This window comes from Sylvia atricapilla, chromosome 6, assembly GCF_009819655.1.
Source record: "Sylvia atricapilla isolate bSylAtr1 chromosome 6, bSylAtr1.pri, whole genome shotgun sequence".
Lineage (NCBI taxonomy): Eukaryota > Metazoa > Chordata > Aves > Passeriformes > Sylviidae > Sylvia > Sylvia atricapilla.
The window spans coordinates 12,065,921-12,085,378 of NC_089145.1; the positions used below are offsets into that span (position 1 = coordinate 12,065,921).

General features: G+C 44.4%; 2 protein-coding genes across 2 annotated transcripts in view; both read right to left on the bottom strand.

Annotated features, from left to right (window-relative positions):
* Positions 1-126, bottom strand: part of TUB (TUB bipartite transcription factor) — a 135,566-nt gene extending 135,440 nt beyond the window's left edge. The window contains exon 1 of the mRNA XM_066320796.1: positions 79-126. Within this exon, the coding sequence (XP_066176893.1) occupies positions 79-107 (29 nt within the window). The 5' untranslated portion in view covers positions 108-126. The remainder of the gene's footprint in view (positions 1-78) is intronic.
* Positions 127-12,162: 12,036 nt separating this feature from the next.
* Positions 12,163-19,458, bottom strand: part of RRAS2 (RAS related 2) — a 42,403-nt gene continuing 35,107 nt past the window's right edge. Inside the window, exons 5-6 of the mRNA XM_066320802.1 lie at positions 14,098-14,216; positions 12,163-13,629 (exon numbers count right to left, since the gene is read on the bottom strand). Coding sequence (XP_066176899.1) covers positions 13,542-13,629; positions 14,098-14,216 — 207 coding nt within the window. The 3' untranslated portion in view covers positions 12,163-13,541. The remainder of the gene's footprint in view (positions 13,630-14,097; positions 14,217-19,458) is intronic.

Here is a 19,458-nt window from a genome sequence, read left to right on the forward strand (position 1 = left end):
AAAAAAAAAAAAAAAAAAAAAAAAGAAGAACAAGAAAAAACCAAGAGAACAACAAACCAAAAAGCAGACAGACGATACCTGTTGTAACTCCATCTACTGTAAGACATGTTCCTGTTGCTGCTGCCACCATCCATCTCCGGCTCGGCTACAGCACTCCGGGCATGGCTCGGCGCTCACACAGCGGCCCGCCCCGGGGACAGGGACAGCCGCCTCCGGCCCTGCGCCGCGACACCCGAACAGCGGCTTCGCATCGAGCTCTGGGCGCCCGCAGCAACCCACTGCCAGCGCCGGGGAGGAGGGATGAAGAGAGGGGGAGGCTCCCGGGGTCCCGCCGAGGGGGCTGGACGCTCTGAGGCAGGCGGCAGACACGGGGACGCGCAGGTAACAAACCGGAGCGCGGCCGCTAAGCCGCTTAAGGGATATTCGGCGGGGCTGCGCTGAGGAGCGCCGTGTGCGCCTCCTGCTCCGGCACACGCGCCTTATTTATTTATTTATCCCGGTTGCCACAGATACGGGCCCATGGCGCTGACATCACTCCCACCCACCGCCGGTCCCCGGGTCCCGCCGGCGTGATCCTGCAGGCGCGCACGGATCCAGCCCACCGCTGCCCGGGGTCGGGATCGGCCCCCGGGACACGGGCCCGCCGCCCGCTGCAGGCGGCAGGTGGGTGGGCAGGGGGCAGCCAGGGCTCGGAACGAGCCTCTCTGCACTCACTGGGTTTGCACGGTCCCTGCTCAGCCCAGCCAGGGATGTCAGAGCCCCGAGGGGCTCCCCCTGAGCTGCGTGAGGGACAGCGGCCAAAGCACCCCTCACGGCCCCTGCCACACGGCCCTGCTGGGGACAGTGTGCAGCGCCAGGGCCTCTGCTGACACCTCTGGTTCTCACCTCTCAGCTGCAGGCAGCCCAGCGCCTGTGGTGCTCCCAGGTGCCCACACCTGCCCAGTGGCTGGGAAGCAGGTCTGGCTCCCCAGTGTCACACGGATGTGAGGCTTGGCTGCTGAGGCGTGCGGCTGTGCAGCGTCAGGCACAGGGACAGCAGGACCGTGACCCCGTCCCCTGCAGCACCACAGCACATGGGGCTGCCCAGAGCTCCTGAGCAGCCCCAGGCCAAGGGAGATGCTGCCAGCAGCAGTGCCAGGTCAGCACAGTCAGCCCCCAGGGCAATGCAGGGTATCTACAGACACACAGAGAGGTGGGGACTGCTCTCAAACCTTTCCCACACAGTCCCAGCTCTCTGGGCTGTGCTAGCACCTTCTGGCTCCTTCTTCCACTGCTAGGCCAGCCAAGTGCCCAGCCCTGCTCTTACATGTAAGATCTCTCCTGAGAAATGTATAAAAATCCCAAGGCTACATAAATAAGGACTGGAAGGGACTTGGGTCAGGCACAGTCACTCATCTCACAAACCACTACATGTAATAAGGGTTTCAGGCTGAAGCTCCAGAGGCTGCTAGAGCTCCAGAAAGCACCTGAAAGTCCTGGAGTTCCACTCTGCTGACAGAGACTTCCCATTCCTAGCTCAAAGGTATTAATGGACATCAGTTAGCCAATGGTTCCTTTAGTTTAAGAAAATTAACACCTGCCATCACTCTTTTGATTTCCAGTCGCTATTTCTGAAGGGTGGATAGACCACACCCTCAATCCCTTTGCATCAGGACAGGCAGAACAACCTCCAGAGCTTTTTCCATGTAGCAGTTTTAACCCAAATCAAACCTGTCCTGAATATGGGTGGTACTTGGCCTTTCAAACAGGGGAAACATCAGGCAGGGATCCTTGGAATGGCAATAAAAATGTCCAAGCCTGAGCCCTGCTCCTTGTAGCTGCATATACCCTATTGTTGATGTGATGTATAGACAGTGCATTCCCATTTGTCTCACTTATAATCCACATCGAGTGACCTGGATGAATTGGACCATCTGGAAAGCAGAGTTACTCACAGCCCATCTCCTCCACCCACCTGCTCTGCTCAAACTGAGACATTTGGAAATGGGCACACTGAAACCATTTACTTATCTGTGGGATTACTCAGGACAACATTTTCCACATGGGAGCAGCTGAAAACCGTCCTGATGAGCCCCTGCAGCCTAGAGAAGCCTCTGTCAGAAACAAAACACCTGAATAAAAGCAAGGAGCACAGGTTGGCTGCCCTCCTCTTCACATGCCTCATTCAAAGTGTAGCTCACTGGCACCCCAGGCTCCTTCTCACCCATCCTGGGCCAAAGCACTGAGCAGGAGAATGTCAGCCACAGTGGTTCATTCTGACAGGGCAAACACAGCCATACACCCAGAGCCGTCTTGTCCCAGCATGCTGAGGCAGGTGGGATGCAAAGATTTGGGGTTGACCCTGCTGAACCTCAGGGCAAGCACAGCCTCTCTACATGGGTAACACATCAAAACCAAGCCACCATCCCCACAAATTTTGGCAGAGTAGTGCTTGGAGAACTTGCCTGTGTCTGCCTCAGGGGACTCCACACACATCCTCACACAAGAGGTGCTCCAGAGAAGAACCTAGTGTGGTCTCCACTGTTCTGCTGCAGGTAAACCACAGCTTGAGAGTCCTCAGAAAAATACCTTGGGCAGCAGACTTAGCCTCCTGGGAGCAGGTGTCTGTCTTCCTGCTTCCTGCACGGTGATGGCTCCCTGAATGCAAATTCTCCCAATCCTTCTGCTCAGGAGTGCGTCAGTTCTTGTTTCACTAATTCCAAACAAATGCTGATGACTGACAGGGAATTCTTTGCCCGTGATCAGTTGTGGGCACCTCCAGGTCCTGCTGCTGGGCAGTGACTTTCCTCTGCAAGTGTCCCAGCTCAGCTCCTGCCCCCTGACCCCACAGCCTGCATTGCTGACAGTGTTATTCAAAGCTGAAATTGTCAAAAAGGTTTTGATGGTGAAGCTGGGGCACTCATGGGCCCGTGCAAGGGGCAGCGACACAAATGAGATCCATGCTGGAATTGTCAGACAGAAACGGTTTTCTTGCCGTTCCTTCTGCTTCCAGTGCTTTAGGGCATGTGTCACCATGTGTTTGAGCATGGCTGCATCCACACACATCCGAAATGAGTCACGTCTGCTCCCTGCTTCCAGAGATTCCCTCTGACCACTGCAGATGCAGGGACATCTCAAGGCAAGCATGTTTAATCCGGGGGGAGCAAAGGGCTGGGCTTCTGGGTTACAGCATATGAATGCTGGAGCACTAATAACATTTCAGTTGTTCTTAAAAGCATTGAGAAGCTACCCCACAGACCCCCCTCATCCCAGTGCCAGCTGGGAGAAAGACTAGAACCGACCACTGAAAAGACACAAAATCTTCCTTGTTTCAGGTGTTCAGAATACGGCAAATGACCTTATCACCCAAACAAATGTGATCGAGAATACTAGCTTGAGCTGTTGAAACAGCACAGAAATTAAACTGGCAGCAGGGCTGGAGCAAACAGGCTGTTGCTGCATTTCCCTGCAGACAAATGGCAAAGTACCTGCTGAGTCACTGGATGGAGCCTAACAGGTTTAACAGTGGAAAGTCAAGAACAAAACCTACTCCCGATTAGATATTCTAGAAACACTCTGAGTTTTAAGTGTGCATTTTGGGCATACCCACTCTGTGATTATGTATATATATATATATATATATATATATATATTGTATCAACAGCAGGGACGCTGCCGCCACCACCCCGAACAGTTCCTCAATGAGATTAGAGTCCTCCAGCAGTGCTAATTAGTGTTTACGCAAGCAGGGATTTTTTCCAAGCCCTCGGGGCTGCTGCCTGGAGGTGAGGATGCTCCCGGCTCTGAGCATTAATGTCCCTGCCCTGCTGCTCTGACAAAGTTCCTCCCTTTGTCCTGCTGAGGGGCTGCCCGGGCTCACATCGGGTTCTGCAGGTGAGGAGGAGGTGGGGGGACAGTGAGGACAGGGGAGATCTGGTCTCCTAAGCACTAAGGGGATTTTTCAGGGTTGACAGGCAGGTTCTGAGCCAGCTCCAGGAAAACCTCCAGGAAAAGCAGTTACAGACCCTGTCACACCTGGACAGCGCCTTCCCCTGCAGAACAAACACCTGGGCCTCGCTTAGGAGGAGGAGGTTTGGGCCCAGGACACAGGACCAGCACTGCAGGGCCTGCAGCCCCACAGGAGCTCTGCTGCCTTACATGAAACATGAGATGCCTGTGAAGAAAACCACTACATAATTTTAAAATTAAAAGAAGACAACAGCACAAAAGCGGAGCAGCTTGTTAAAATGAGGAGAAACACGAGGCAATGGGACAAGCAGCGGTGACTCCAGGATGTCCAGCATCCATGCTGAGGACTCCGTAAGCCAGTGCCTGGGATGACATAATGCTTCGTGCAGGGGAACTCGGAACATGCCTGTCTGCTTTTCCACCTTCCCTCACATTACCCTGCCAAGGTAAAGCTTGTGAAAGTTGGGCTTAACGATTTTGCCTGAAAAGAGGGTATTTACATCCTTAAGAGCATCTGGCATATGTCTGTATTTCATCTTCCTTTCCAAGGATAATGCAGCTTCTAAAAATTCCCTCCAAGAGCCATTATGATTTTATGGTGCTCCTGACACAATAAACAATTTCATTTCTCAGGCTCCAGGCATTTTGTGAAGAAGCCAGCATGACAATTTACATCTTGCAGAGGGGAACCTGAAGCAGCACAGCTTTCCTAGCAGCAACAAAGAAACCCTGGGAGACACCCACATTGGCCCTGCAGCCTCCACACTGTGATGCCCTCACTCTTACACAGCCACAGGATGACCCAACCCTCTGGTAATCTGCCTGGAAGTGTTTAGAAACCTGACCATGGTGGTTTTGAAGTCCTAGCCTTCACAAGTGTAACAAACTGGCACTGTGTTCATGAGAGCTCAACTTCTTCCTTCTTTTTAAGAGCTAGAAAATACTATATTTACTATATATATATATGATGTGTACACTATACTTGCTGTATAGAAAATACATAATTACTAAAGCAGAGGAAGTCCACAGCAGCGTGGGTGCTGATCTGTATTTTTTAGCAGCTCAGTCTCCCTCAAAGACCATATTGCTGAAAGGACAGTGTGCTGTTTTCATCCATCTGTACAGTGTGAACTGCTAAGGCAATCTCTTAGTAATTCATTAGCTCTTTTCATTATTTACTCCTCTCTGAAATATATATATTATTTACTCCTCTCTGAAATATTTCCCACATGTACATCCCATTTACATAAAACATAAGACTGTGCCAATGGATGAGTATAGCTGCCTCCTGTGAGGTACTGCTTTGTTAATCAATAAAAATAAGAAGATAAAAAAATTGCTCTGACAATTTGGAACTTCCCTTGTGTTAAAGAAGGCACAAAGCAGCTCTGGACAATGATGCTCAAATCCCCACAACGTTCCCCTCCTCAGAGACACCAGCAGCCTCCCAGTGTTTCCCTCAGGCTGCAGCAGCTTGTGTCAGCCCTGAAGCCCCTCAGGAGCCAGCTGGCAGTGCCACTCTTTGGGAAATTCCAGTCCCCATCTGCTGGGGATTTTTATATTGCATTCATCCCTCTGGACTGGCATCCTCCTATCTGTGAAAGAAGTTTTGAGCTTTACGAACTGAAATGCAGGTTTAACAAAACCACAACAGTTGGATTATTTTTCCAGTTTATGCTGCAGGAGCAATGACATCAGCCCCAGTACAGAACCAGGTGTAAGTAAAGGTGTTTTAAATCCTTGCCCTGCACCTACATATGTTATTCCCATTCCTGATCCTCTATGGCTCCTGCTGGTTCCTCGTTTGGTTGTGTCCTCAGACACCATAGTGACATTCCCAGATTTCTGCAGCTACCACAGACAGTGGATAAGCAGCCAGCCAGGCTGCCCTGTCCTGAACAAAGACTGACACTGACTGGCTTCTAATACAGAGATTTTAAACCACAGAATGGTTTGGGTTGGAAGGGAAATCAAAGAGCATCTCATTCCAACCCCCTGCCACAGGCAGTGACACCTCCCAGCAGACCAAGGCCAGCCTGGCTTTGAACACGTCCAGGGAAGAGGCATCCACAACTCCCCTGGGCAACCTTTCCAGTGCCTCAACACCTTCACAGTAAAAACTTTCTTCCATAAGGCATTTTGCTAGAGAAGGAATTCAGCACCAGGAGCATTAAAAAAGGCTCCTCAGAATTTATAAATAAATCAGAATCCAGAGGGGTGGGGGGGGGTGGGGGGGGGGGAGCAGAAACAGCAAAACAAAAAAAATATTTCGACCAATTTACTCTTTTAAAAATTAATTTTAAAGCTTACAAAATACATTATCCTTATTTAAATGTCACGAGAAATTTGGATTACTTTAGGTAAACAGAACATGAAAATATCAGAAAGTGAATTTGAAATCCAGGGAGACGTCACATGCATCAGGCTGTCCCTTCTACTGGAAAGTGGGAACTTTGTCACCTCAGTGTAGTGACACAAATGTCACTACAAAAATGTCACAAAGCCAACAATGAGATGGCAACCACATTTCAAAGAGCGAAAAAACCTGACATCTTCAGAAGAGCAGGTAAAAAGCACCAACAGATCTCCCTGCAGCTGTCAGCCCTTTCACATCTCAGGTTTGTGATAAACAGTGACAGATTTCACCCTGGAACACAGCAGTTACGTTTTCCAGGTTTTTAATGTTGCTCTCAAATGGATAATGTAATAGCCAGATAAGGAAAAGGAGTCACTTGATCCTGCTCAGGTAGAGAAGAGTTTTGAATTACAAAATCCTTCACTAGACCATAAAACCACAGTAGAGGTCTGCTCTTGTGCAGGGCATTACTTCAGAAGATCCATGTATGGATATTAAAGTGGCAGAATCTTCTGGCAGGTGACCAGTTGGAAACCAAACTGCAAAAGCCTTGTAACATATTTATTCCTCATTCATAGGCAGCAGCCCGTAATTAAAGACCAAACCCCCTTGTCCTTCTGCACACAACACCTGTTTCATGGTTCACTTAAAACATCTGAGCTTGGGCTGCATGACCTCACCTTTGTCTTCCTGACATCCCAGCCAACAAGTTACTCCTTGCCCAGAAACAAGCAACTTCTCCATTCAAAATTGTAACTTCCAAAAATATAACAGAGGTATCTGATTAACCCCCTAAAACACATCAGCTGCACAAGCCACAGCTCCTGCTCCTTTTTTTCTGGATCTTTGATGAACTGGAGCCAGCAATGCACAGCCCAGTGCAACCTTCTGGCATGTATGAGTGCAAACCTGACCCCCAGGTAAGTCACAGAGCTCTGCTGGAATTCTAAGCTGCTTTAAAGGAAACTTCTGATCTTAAAAAGGTCTTTGCCTTTCTCCTTGTAAAATTCCAGGCACCTGTTCCTCCAGCAGCCCCATGCCCAAGCTCACCAGCTGGTTGTCCCCAACATGGTGTCACTTGCAAACACATTATGGGTGCACTGAGGTGTCTCCTTCAGGTGACTGGCAAAATGTTCAAGATGCCAGGTGAGATCCCTGCAGCATCTCTCTTGTCACCAGACTCTACCTGGAGGTCAGGCTGTCACACACTGAGGATGACCACTCCCTCAGAGCCCAATCCATCAGCCAGTGCTTTACCCAGCCCACAACACCCTGAACCTAGACATCAAAACAGGGTGGGAAACAGTGTTGAAAGGCTTGCTGAGTTGAGGTAAAAACATACACTGCTCTCTCCTCATCCACAAATTTATCATCACTTTATCACACAGGGCAATCCTGGTGGTCAGGTGTGACTGATTCCAGTAAATCCATACATTTACACAGACCATTCCCAACCACCTTTTTTTTTTGTAATGTGCCCAGGAACATGTTCCTGAAGGACTCACTGCAGGGCTTTCCACACACAGCAGCAAGGATGACTCCCTGCAGTTCATTGCTCCCAGGCCTTGCTTGAAGAGGGGGGCAACACTTGCTTTCCTCCAGGAATTTCCCTGCTCTCCGTTAAAGATGGTCATGAAAGGTGTCCCAGCAGCCTTGTGAGAGCACCAGCAGGTTCTCTCTCCATCCTGGATGGGCTCCATCAGGTCCTGTGAATTTGTATGGGCCGAGCCCTTCAAAGTAACCCCTGCCTTGATCCTTACCCACTGCTCCTGCTTCATCTCCTCATTCCACCTCCTCACATGGCCCTTGGAAATCAGCCTGGTCAAGAGGCAATGAATGGAGGCTCTGGGTACTGTGGCTACTGTCACTAAATCACCCAGGAACAGCTCCCCATTTCCCTTGTCCAGCACCTACCTCCTGAAAGACCAACAAACAGAGGGGAATGGTCTGGAACAGTCAGAGGAATGTCACATTCAGTCCCGGCAATATGAAGAAGTCAAATAGGAATTCTAAGGGATTGCTCTGGTGCTACAAATGGAAACAGATGTGAATTTTCTGTTTCCACTCCAGAGCCCTTCAAGGACATTCATGACAAGTAATACTGGAAAGAAGTCATCACAAAGCAGCTTCTGGCAGCAATGGAAGAGCCCAAACCTTAGAACCCAGCAGTGATAGATGCTCTCCCAGATATCCAACAAACCCAACAAAATTTGGTATCAGTAATCATCATGGATGTATTCTTTCATTGAACATGAAGTGTCTATACATAACGTTCTGACTGCAGATGTATGTTGTTTATTGTCATTATTGCTACTAATGATACACAAATATCACTCATTTTTGCTTTGTCTCTGATATTCCTGACGCAGCCAGCAACTATAAAAGTTGGCAAACTCTGAGGAAAGTAATAATTTGTACAATGTTTTAATTAACATGCATCAAATGCTTTAGACTTGCAAGCATCATTCCTGCTTTTCATATCAATTTCTTCAGAACCACTATTTATAAACCACTGTTTTTTCCCCCAGCTACTGACCATCAGGATTTTACAGAACTCATGGAAAATAATTACCCTAAAATCGCCCTGACACACAGCCCTGCTTAACTACAGATCAACAGCTTTGTTATGGTTTTTGCTGTTCATTCCTACCACGTCTTCAAGAGCAGGCACTTGAACTCTGTGCAGGGATCCTGGGGAAAGCAGCAGCACGTAGGGCTGCCCCTGGTGCCATCTCGTGGTGGTCTGCAGGAGATCCTGGGATACTCAGAGAAGTAATTGCGCTCCACTGTTCTCCAGTTCAGTTAAATTGATGTGAAAACTGGTTTTAATACACCCTAATCCACGCCTTGGACCAGGAGATAGGGAATGATGAGGTTTAATCACTGTCTCTAATTGCATTTCTGGTGTTTACACTTTGCTGGCTAATTTCTCCCTCTACAATACCTTAGTGTCAGAAGCATTTTTCAAAAATGTAGTAATTCAAGAAGTGCTGAAGTCACTACAAATAAGTGAGAGTCTCTCAAACCCTTAATAACTGAAGTCTTAAAAGTCCATGATAGCAAGCAAGAAACAGGAAAGTCTAGAATGTAAAGCAAGCCCAGCACATATTGACAATGTTGCTCCTGAGTATTAAGTTTTCCTTGTGGTTTAATCCCTTGCCTTTTCCACATCTGTGGTTTCTCATTTAAAGCTCTTTATCTTCCCAGCTAAAGGCTACTCTGCCATCCATCCTCATTTCTGTACCTGATACAAGTGTTGCCATGGTCAGAGCCCTACAAGAATATTTAGGTATTATTTAAGAATATTTAAGAATTTTCTGAAGTTTTCTGGCCTTCCAACATGTGTACACAACATTCGGACTAAGATCTCTACTTACCATCATGCGAAACCCAGAATTTGCTTCAAGCCTGCAATTTTAACTTGACTTTACTACGGACTCAGGTAAGCAGGCAGAAAAATCCACACTTGCAAAGTGATGAGCAGTGCATTTACCATTCAGGATGCTCAGAACAAGAGCCCATCTTGACAGTTTGAAGCCTTCATGTTTTGGCAGACTGCTGCCCTGCTGTGGGTCAGTGCAGTAACAAAGCAAACACTCCCAATGCCCTCCTATTTCCAGCTCGGATGTTTTCCTAAATTCTGTTTGAGTGTTTTAGCATGGTTTTGGTACATGAGGGTAACCAACTTCAAATCTTATGCCTAAATCAAGTGCAAATGCATTCTGCTCAGCCTGACCCTTTCCCAGCAATGAGCTTCTAAAGAATAAGTGCAGATAATTTTTGGCAGTGTTGGGCTTGTGGTGACTGACTTCAAAAGTCTCCTGTTTGGAGTAAGTTCATCAAAGTCCTGTAACAAGACATGGCAAGGCCAGTCAGTGACTACACTTCACCACGGGTGAAATCTTGTCACATAAATGATGTCAGGAGAACGTCAGCCAATATTTTTGTTTGAATCCAGACTTGAACTTTATCAATGATGACTAACCACAAGGCCATGCATTAAAGTCAGAGTTTCCCTTGGCATTAGTGGGAGTTAACACCTTCCAAATATATTTTACTTTATTAACCCTTTCAAAACAGCTCAGCTCATGCTCCTGTGCATAAAAAGGCTTTTGCCTATGGGCACATCAACCTCACTCCTCATCTAGAGGAGCAGCAGGTTCAGCAGTGTGAGATGCCAGAAAGTGGTGTTATTTTGTGCTTAGACACAGATTCAGACCCTACCCTGTGCTCTAGGAAAGAACAGGAGATCATTGCTGGGTACATTTTAAGCACTCTAGATTCCTGAACTGCAAGTTTAATACATTTATGGATGTGGCCTTGAACTGAGGTAACTACAAACAGAAGTGACAAATTTAAAGCATTTCTTCTGCCAGGAAAAGTTGTAAGAATGTCTCTTGAACTGTCAGCTAAACTCTATCCTACAGCAAGGTGGCAATGTTGTAAATTCACAACCAATCCAAGGCCTAAGGATCAGGGCTACTACTTTTAAAGAGACTGACAAGGTCACTATTATATTTTTGTCAAGCACCACACCAGGGCCAGAAGGATCATTTTTCACCATTACTTTCAGCTACAACAATTAGAAAAACAAATAGTTGAAATACCTTTAGTTGTTTTGAACTCACAACCACCTAGATCATCACAGGCCAAAAATCCCTACTACTTTTCTAAATATTTACTTCATGCCTGAAGAGTAGGATCCAAATGCCTACATTTAACAGCTCCTTAAAGTGCCACAGTCTTGAAAAGGGCTGGTAACATCACACGGAGATGTCTCTGCATGTTGTCTACAACAGAAGCCTTGAAAAACACCTGCACGTGTCTTAGTTAAGAAACTTTGCACAGCAGCTGCTGGTGGTCCCAGGGTTGTTTATTTTGTAAGGTTCTCCATGTTTACAGTGTGGCTCGCAGGTGTAGGTCCCTTGGCATGAACCTCCTCAAAGTTATCCATCTCTCCACATGGAGCTTTACCACCTTCTCTATCAGTTATGAGGAACTGCATGCTAAAAAAAAAAAAACTTATCTATGTAATACTCTACTATTTAAAGCCATTCTACCATGAGTGAAAGGTTAAAAACAAAAAAAAAGGAAAATAATTATAAAAGCCAAAGATATGTTCACTTCATAAGTTCAGTTTCAGCATACATGCTGTAATCTCTTGTCTTAACTCATTCTAAAGCCACATATTCAGTGATTTAACCCCAGAGAGCTTTACATAGTTAAGAAAGCACATGGTGTTTGCTACAGGCTGTAATTTCTTACATCTGACTCGAAAAAATGCAATGCATCTCCCAAATGTGTTTCCACTGTAACCTCTGGTTTGGACCTTCCACACACTCCTCCTAAGTAGCCTTTCATCAACCAATAAATTCACTGGGGAGGGGAAGCTACACACTCTCTCAAAACTGCATTACACAAGCTAATCTAAATTACATTTAAGAACTCAAATTCCTCTGCAATGCCTGGCAGTAGTTTGAATTCAAGGTTTAATGCCTTGCTGCTGTAAAGGTACCTGGAAATTGTTTCAGTCCTGTTTTCTCAGGAGACACTTCCAGATTTATGGCAGAGCACCTGACAGTGAGCATAGCCTGAAAACACAAGGACTGTTGATTGGACCACTGACTACACACTTCCAGCCAAAGCAAACATCAGCTTTTGTCATCTGTCATGACTTAAGTTGAAATGTTGCTTGAAAGTAAAGTTTCTTTACTTCCAAGCTTGAGGAAAATGCTATTGCAGACACGTGTTGCTACTCCCTAGCCAGGTTCCATCACTCCCTTCTCCCCCCTGCCCCCCCAAAAAAAATGCAGGTTTTGGAAGAGATTCAGAAAGAGGCAGTGTGCTTACCCCCCAGAAATGGTTAGATCATCTTTAATTCTAGCACCTGAAGTTATACAAGGGTTTGCTTAATAATCAAGTTTCAAAGAACTGTTGGACACATTCAGTTAAGGTGACAACTGTGCAATACCACTCAGTATTTCAATATCAGGGACCATACTCTTGAATTGTTTAAACACAATCCACAGAACTCAAAATTAAACCACCATCCACAGTTTAACTAAACAATCAGTTAAAAGTCTTACAGTTTAATAATTCACATAATGGTCAGTCTTTAGTAAGGGATACTGAAATTCATTAAAACACAACACTAGATTTTACTCTATAGGTGTGCTGGGCAGGCACATAATTTGCCATTCTTGGGTATAACCAGGAGAGTAAGGAGAAATTTACCACAGTTTGGCAAATCCCACATTTTGTCAGTTAAAAGTGAACTGTGAGAATTAAATACTCATCTTTACATATACACAAGTTATGCTGTGAAAGCATATTTGCTTACAAACATATAAAAATACTTGTTAACTAGTTTGATAAGAAAATAATGTATAAAAGTATATAGCAAAAACATTTAATCATCTCTGACAATGGAAAGATCAAATTCGTTTTTATATCACATGAAACAAAAACAGCTACAATTTAAGTTTTCCTTAATCCCTTACCCAGAAATACAAAGGAAGACACAATTTGTTTTCAAACATAATGTGAAATTTCTTAATAAGCTGAAATGCCTCAATCCAGAATGAGCTCAGGTATTTGGCCATATCCTAATAGTAGTAGTAATCATCCTGTAGCTGTTCTGGATTCAAAAAATAAATACAGTAGAATGTTTTGGCCACCGAAATAAAACTGCAGCATAAATGAGAGATGAAAAATTTTGCTGACAATGAAATTCAGTGTAGGTTTCTTAAGGCTAGCTGAATACTCAAGTCTAATTTAACTGAGGGCAGAAACAAAACAAAAAAAAAAGCCAATCCACCCCTTTTTTAAAAAGTATTCTCTATACTCCAATATAGGTCTTTGTAATAGCTAATGAAATGTCAGAAGTAAAAATAAATTAATTCACAAGAGACAACTTATGCATGACTTCAACACCTCGTCCTACACGGTTTTGTTTCATCTCCTTTGCGAATAAAACTCCACAAGGTGCAAGCTCTGAAGGGAGAGAAGGAAGAAACTGTGGTATTAGAGAAGCAGCCTTAGTGTTTTGGTTTGAAGTCTGCCCCAGGATGACCGAGTCTTCTTCAAGAACTATTCTGCCAGCTTCTTGGACTAAGGCTATTCTGGTGACCACTTTTAGGACATGCACATATAAGGCTAGACCAATACCAGAAGTGATGTAAAATGATGGAAAGAAAAAAAAATGATCTGGCAGTTGATAGCTTGGTTCTTGGGATTCTCAGAAAATAACACAATGGCAGCCTTTCTTGTCTTTTTCTTTCCGTGTTGGCTCTGGTGAAGGAGGGCACTCTTGTTCCTGAAATTTCCTGGAAATAAGAATTTCAGATTAAATTCACAGAATAATTTTCAGGTAAATAAACACAACTACTGCATTCAACACTTTCTTTTTATACTTTCATAGGGAATTCACTTCCTTTTTACATTTAAATTACTGATAAAATAAGTGGTATTTTCTGAGTTCACCTTTTAGGGCTTTTTTTAAAGAAACATTATTTTTTACAGGCCAGTCTCAGATGTAGTTTATCCCATTTACTGACTGGGTGATCAACAAAATCTGAAAGATTAAGGCAGCAAAATTCTCTTTCAAATATATATTAAATTCATGTAAGCATTTTTCCTAATGCACCTGAGTATTTTATAATGGAGATCACTGGCTAAAGCTAGAGGTAACAGCAGGCAGAACCTTCCCAGCAATTTCCCACTGCATTTCAACACCTTTGCTGCAGCAACCCATTAATACATGGACATGAATTATCCAGTCTCACTTAACATACCTTATAACTCTGACAAGTTCATGAAAAGCTTGGTCTACATTCAATCTGATTTTTGCTGAGGCTTCCATGTACATTACTTTAAGTTGCCGTGCCAGCTGCTGGCCTTCCTCTTGTGTCACCTGTAAGAGAGAGCAGTCATGAAGCTCAAGGGTTCTGCAAGCAGGTTTGTATCAGTACACGCTGTGTGTTAAGGATCCAGCTCCCTCAAACAATGATGGTTATTTGGGCACAGCACAGTTTCCACCCTGTCCATGTTCTACAGCTGGGAAACAGACTTGTTTTAAAGGAATTTTCTGCAACAGACAAAGCCTGACTTTACAAGAAATTCCTCTCTCTCCAGGTGCCTCCACTTTAGTTCTGCATAAGACCAAGTTTTCCTTCACATGCAGACAATAGTCCCTTGCTGCTTCTCAAAGCAAGTGCTTCCATCAGCATCTGCTGGATTACTAACAGAATTCTGAATGTTATCACTAAATTCGCCTTTGCAATGTCCCAGCTAAATCTAGAGAAACAAACAAAATCAGACTACTATTAAAACAACTGCTGTTTAGCTTCTTACAAAAGTCTTACTTAGTCTTTACAAAAGTCATTAAAAAATCTGTTAATGACACAACAAAATATTAACACAGCCAGTTTTAAACATAGCTTAGATTACCAGAGTTCTAAAAATCCATGAGGCCCCTCAGGTAAACCAGAAATATTAAAGAAACCCTGGCTACATAATGACTCCTTGAGACAACAGTGGAAAAGGAGCTGAACAGGAAAGAAGGACCCTGAAAAGCTGGTACAAAATTTAAAGCGATGAGGCAGAAGACAGGAAGCCCAGCAGACCATTCTAGGAAGGAGAAATAAGTCAGGCACAAGGCAAAAGCAAAGGAGTATTTTTGGATGAGGTGGAAAGCAGTGAGGTCAGAGAACAGAGGCCACCCTGAGTGGTGCAAGGCATGCAAGGCTCCAACGGGAAGGTCACCCACAGGGCCAGGGAGGAAAGGGCAGCCTTCAGTGATAAAAGGAAGTACAACAGATCTTGCCAAGACAATGCCTAATGGAAGAAATGTCAAAGATTACACTGCTTTCACAGAAAAACATTAAACTAGCACGTAGAGGACTGATAAAAGAACAAAAGTAAGGAGGGTTTATTTTAAAATCAGTTTTGAAAAGGAACTCAGAATATTCATTAGATTAAGAAGCTACACAGAAATGGAAATAGATGGGAATAGAAAAGTAGTGGTAGCATTCACCACAGTGCATGAAGTACTCCTCAGCTTGCAAAATAGTTTCTTAACAGCTGCACAGTGGTTTAAGAGCCTTCATGCATGGCATCTCCACATGTTTGATTCCTCTGTCCTTAGCATCCCACTGGTACTATATCCATATAGTTCCTGCTGAAATCAGGGCTGCTCCCCCTAAACCCCTCATGAAGCTCTACAAAATGCTCCCAGCACCCTGTGCCATTAGCTGGAGTAATTCAGGATGCATCTGCTGATCTCAAACACCCACAGCAACTCTACATTCATTTTAGTGCTGTCATCACCAGCTGAAGCCAGAAAAGAAACCCTCTGAACCAACTCAACCCCCAGATCAACAACTGCAGGGCACATAAGGAGAACTGGAAGCCTTCAATCCCCTACTGCTGTTTGAAAACTGAATACTAATGAAGACTCCTGCTCCCCCAGTTAGAACAATTCCACTTTAACCCTCCACTCTGACCTCAGATGTTGAAATATTCCAATTGCAAAGCTTATGAAGACTCCACTTGGACAAATATTTATAGCATTTATGTGTTTTCTGGCACATGAATGACTGTAGAATCTCCTAAAGTTTGCACCAGAACCTTCTGTACATCTCTACCTCAGACTAATAAGTTAAAACAGTTCTAGCAAAACTAACTCCTTTTACTTTTCTTCATCCCTGCATAGTTTATTGCAGCCCCAGAGAGAGAGAGGCTGAAGTTCAATAAAAATAAATAAATTGACAAGAAATTTATAATTCTGAGGAGAAATGGAACTCGATCGTTAAACATATGTTTAAAGAATTTCTTTACTATTATTGTACTAAAAGCACACTACAGGTGCAAGTCAAACTAACACTGTAATAAAGTTAGCTACACTTACACAATATCCTGCATCTGAAACATTATGAATACACTAAAGTTCTTGTATTTACTAGAATATTTGTAACTGCTAAATTCCAAAATAATTTTTTGTCAGTCTTACGAGTACACTGTCAAGTTACTTGTGATCAATTTTAGTAACCTCGAAGTCACTTTAAAAAAATACTTGGTTTGAAAACACGATGGAAACATGAGCAGTGCCCAAGATGTAAATTAGAGGCCAGCACATACCAGTTCCATCTTCAAAGCTGAGGGAAATGCAAGTACAGACACAGAAATACTTGTAAATAAAAACACGAATTTTCATCTTTTTGTTGTCCCTTCTTGAGCATGACAACCCTGTTACATGACAGGTTTTCCAGGAACTGTGATGGAACAGCTTATTTAACATCACCACCAAGATAAAAACTAAATCTTTTTTCTTCAAAGAAGACTGGATGTTATTTTGACAGAGCTAAAGAGAACCACAGATTGATGGTAGTGACTGTGTGTACATCTGTGTGTTGGCTCCGCAGTTTTAGCAAGCTTAAGGCTGAATAGGAATGAGAACCACTCAGAATGCTCATCCTTTTTTGTAATAGGATATTTTACTCTCCGTTTCTGGATATCACTCATTTGTACTGTTCACACAGTTAGTAAAAGTTTCTCAAATGAAAACTCATTACAGAAGATGTGAGCCAGTCAAACATGGAAAAGCTTATTACCCACCTCCCGAAGTTTACATTCTTCTTCTGAAACAGTTCCCATTTGAGTATCTGCACAATAATCCTGTGAACACATGTCCTTCTCTCATCACTAGTCTGTCTTATATCTGTCAGAAATACATTAATTTCTGAAGTTTCCAAGCTTTCCTCCACCTAAAGGAACTCTACAAGGCTGCCTAACCTAACACTGCACCTCTATTTTACCTGGACACTTACACAAGACCATGGGACACATCATAGAGGTAACATTTAAATATTTCCTCAAGTTTGAGAGCAATCCGTTTCTATCACTCAGTGGCCACCCTACAGTGCTCCCAGCACAAACACATTGCCCATTTCTGCCAAGAGTTCCATCGCTCCCGGAGAGTGCATCTGTCATCCCAATTTCCCTGCAGGGGTAGTTCACTATCCCCTAATTCCAGCTTGTCCACACTCTCCTATCAAAGGTGGCTTTGGCACATGCCATCTGTGGCTGTAAGCACTGACACATATTCAGACTGGCTCACTGTATTCAGACACCACATCGGATGCCCAACTGCTCATTCTCTATAAAGCCCAAAATCACACAAGCCATGGCAGGACCAGAAGGTGCAATCTGTCTGTGGGCACAGAGGTGTCCCTGGACACAATCCCAATATCTACCCCTGCAAGAAGTTATGAAAGTATGACAATACCACAAAGTGATTGTTAAGAGGGAGTCACATGGACTTTTCTTTAAGACTTCAGTTTAAAGGTAACTGGCAGTAGAGATGATCTCAGCACTAGGTCATAGGTGTAAGGTCAGTCATGATGCAAAACAAGAACTAGTATTAAATGAAACCCGAGCACTTTCCTGTTGCAACTTGGATTTTCCTTGAAACCCTGCCATCTGGGGAATGATCAGACTTGACCCAGTGTAAGCTAGTAGTTATCTACAGAAAGTCATACATATCCTGCACTGACAAGTCTACTCCTCCATCTATAGTGGTTATTATTAAAACATCTGGTGCTCTACTGAATTATCTGACAGTAGAAATATCTAGTGTTGAGTTCTAAGGAATTAACCCATTTAACAGAAAATATTGCTACACAGCATTAACTTTAGGAAAGAGCAGTGAGAGATAGTGCTTCAATTCTAGTTTCAGAGTCAGCAATTTGTGACTGGGGAATTTGGAAACACTGGTAGCTTCATTCCTTATCATACATTCTAGAGATTAATGCTTGCTTGTCCTCTAAAGACTCATTTTTCTTTGTCAATGTAACCTGTGGATATTGAGAGACAAGAATCACAAGAAAGCTGCTTAACTCTGTTTATCTAAACAGTTATTACCATGACAAATTGCTATTTCAAACTCACTCTTTCACATCCCTCCCAAAACCACTTGTGAGTTGGTCTCTGGTATACAAGAGCCCCACTAATTTACACCACACCTTTGGTGAGCCCCAGCAATTCATCAAGATCATACCATTGTTTGTGCACTTCTGCTGTACAACCCAGATCATGTATTTCCTGAGAAACAGTTGCCACCACACAAGGATGATTAGTTATGCATCATTAGCCTTCAGATTTACGGTGTCCCAATGATAGTACTCTGTACTCTGTTCAACCTCTACACACATTTACTTGGATAGAGGTGTGGCCAGACCCTTGAGACATCCAGAACTCTTCCACATGTTTAACTCTTTTGGCTTCTGGCAAGATTCGTTGAGTATCATTTGCTGATCCAAACACACACTAAATTACTTTCTTTAGCTTAGTTTCAGTCTCTCAGAGCTTGCACGTGTTTCTCTGGTCTGCCTCCTGCCTTTTGCAAAAAGCAGGCAGATGCCCAGTACAAGCATTTTTGCTTTAAAAGCTTCCCAGCTTCCTGACTTTCTAAAAATGTTATATTAATTCTGAAGCTGGAAAATGTTCAGCTGGGATTAAACAAGAGAGGGAGAACCAGGTAAGTAAAAGATAGATGTGACACTAGTGTGGCCTAGCAGGTTTTTAGTGGTGCCCAGTGAGGCCTGACACACCAGCAGGCAAGGTGTAAAAGTTCAGAGGACTTGCCCTTCTCATGCTTCTGCCTAGAGGTTTACAGTCTGAGGATACCCCACACTTCCCAGTCACCCAGCACTCCCGGCCAAGGGGAGGGAGCACTCTGTCCTTTGACCCCACACCTCCCATCGCAGCTGCCTGCTCAAGAAACCTGCAGCCAGAGCAGGATGACCTTGCTTGTCAGGCTGAAGTTTTTCCTCACTTTTGGACTGGCTGGTTTAGCTGGTGGGCAGGACTAGTGGACAAGTTTTCAGCCAGAGGAACAAGCTGGTGCCCCTCAGTGACTGGATGGCTGTACTTCGAGCTCTCGTGGTGGAGCAGAACCAACTCCCCTGTTTAACACCCAGCTGATAACATCTCACTGCTCAGTGCTGCCAAAAGGCGAGGTCTCACTGGCTTCCCCCCACCCCAGCTCCTCCCTGCTCTGCTCCAAGCCACAGTCCCACCCCTCCCCACGCTTCCAGCACTGGCACTTGAATCTTTCTGCAAGCTGATTTAGCTCACACAGGTCCCAGGAAGACATT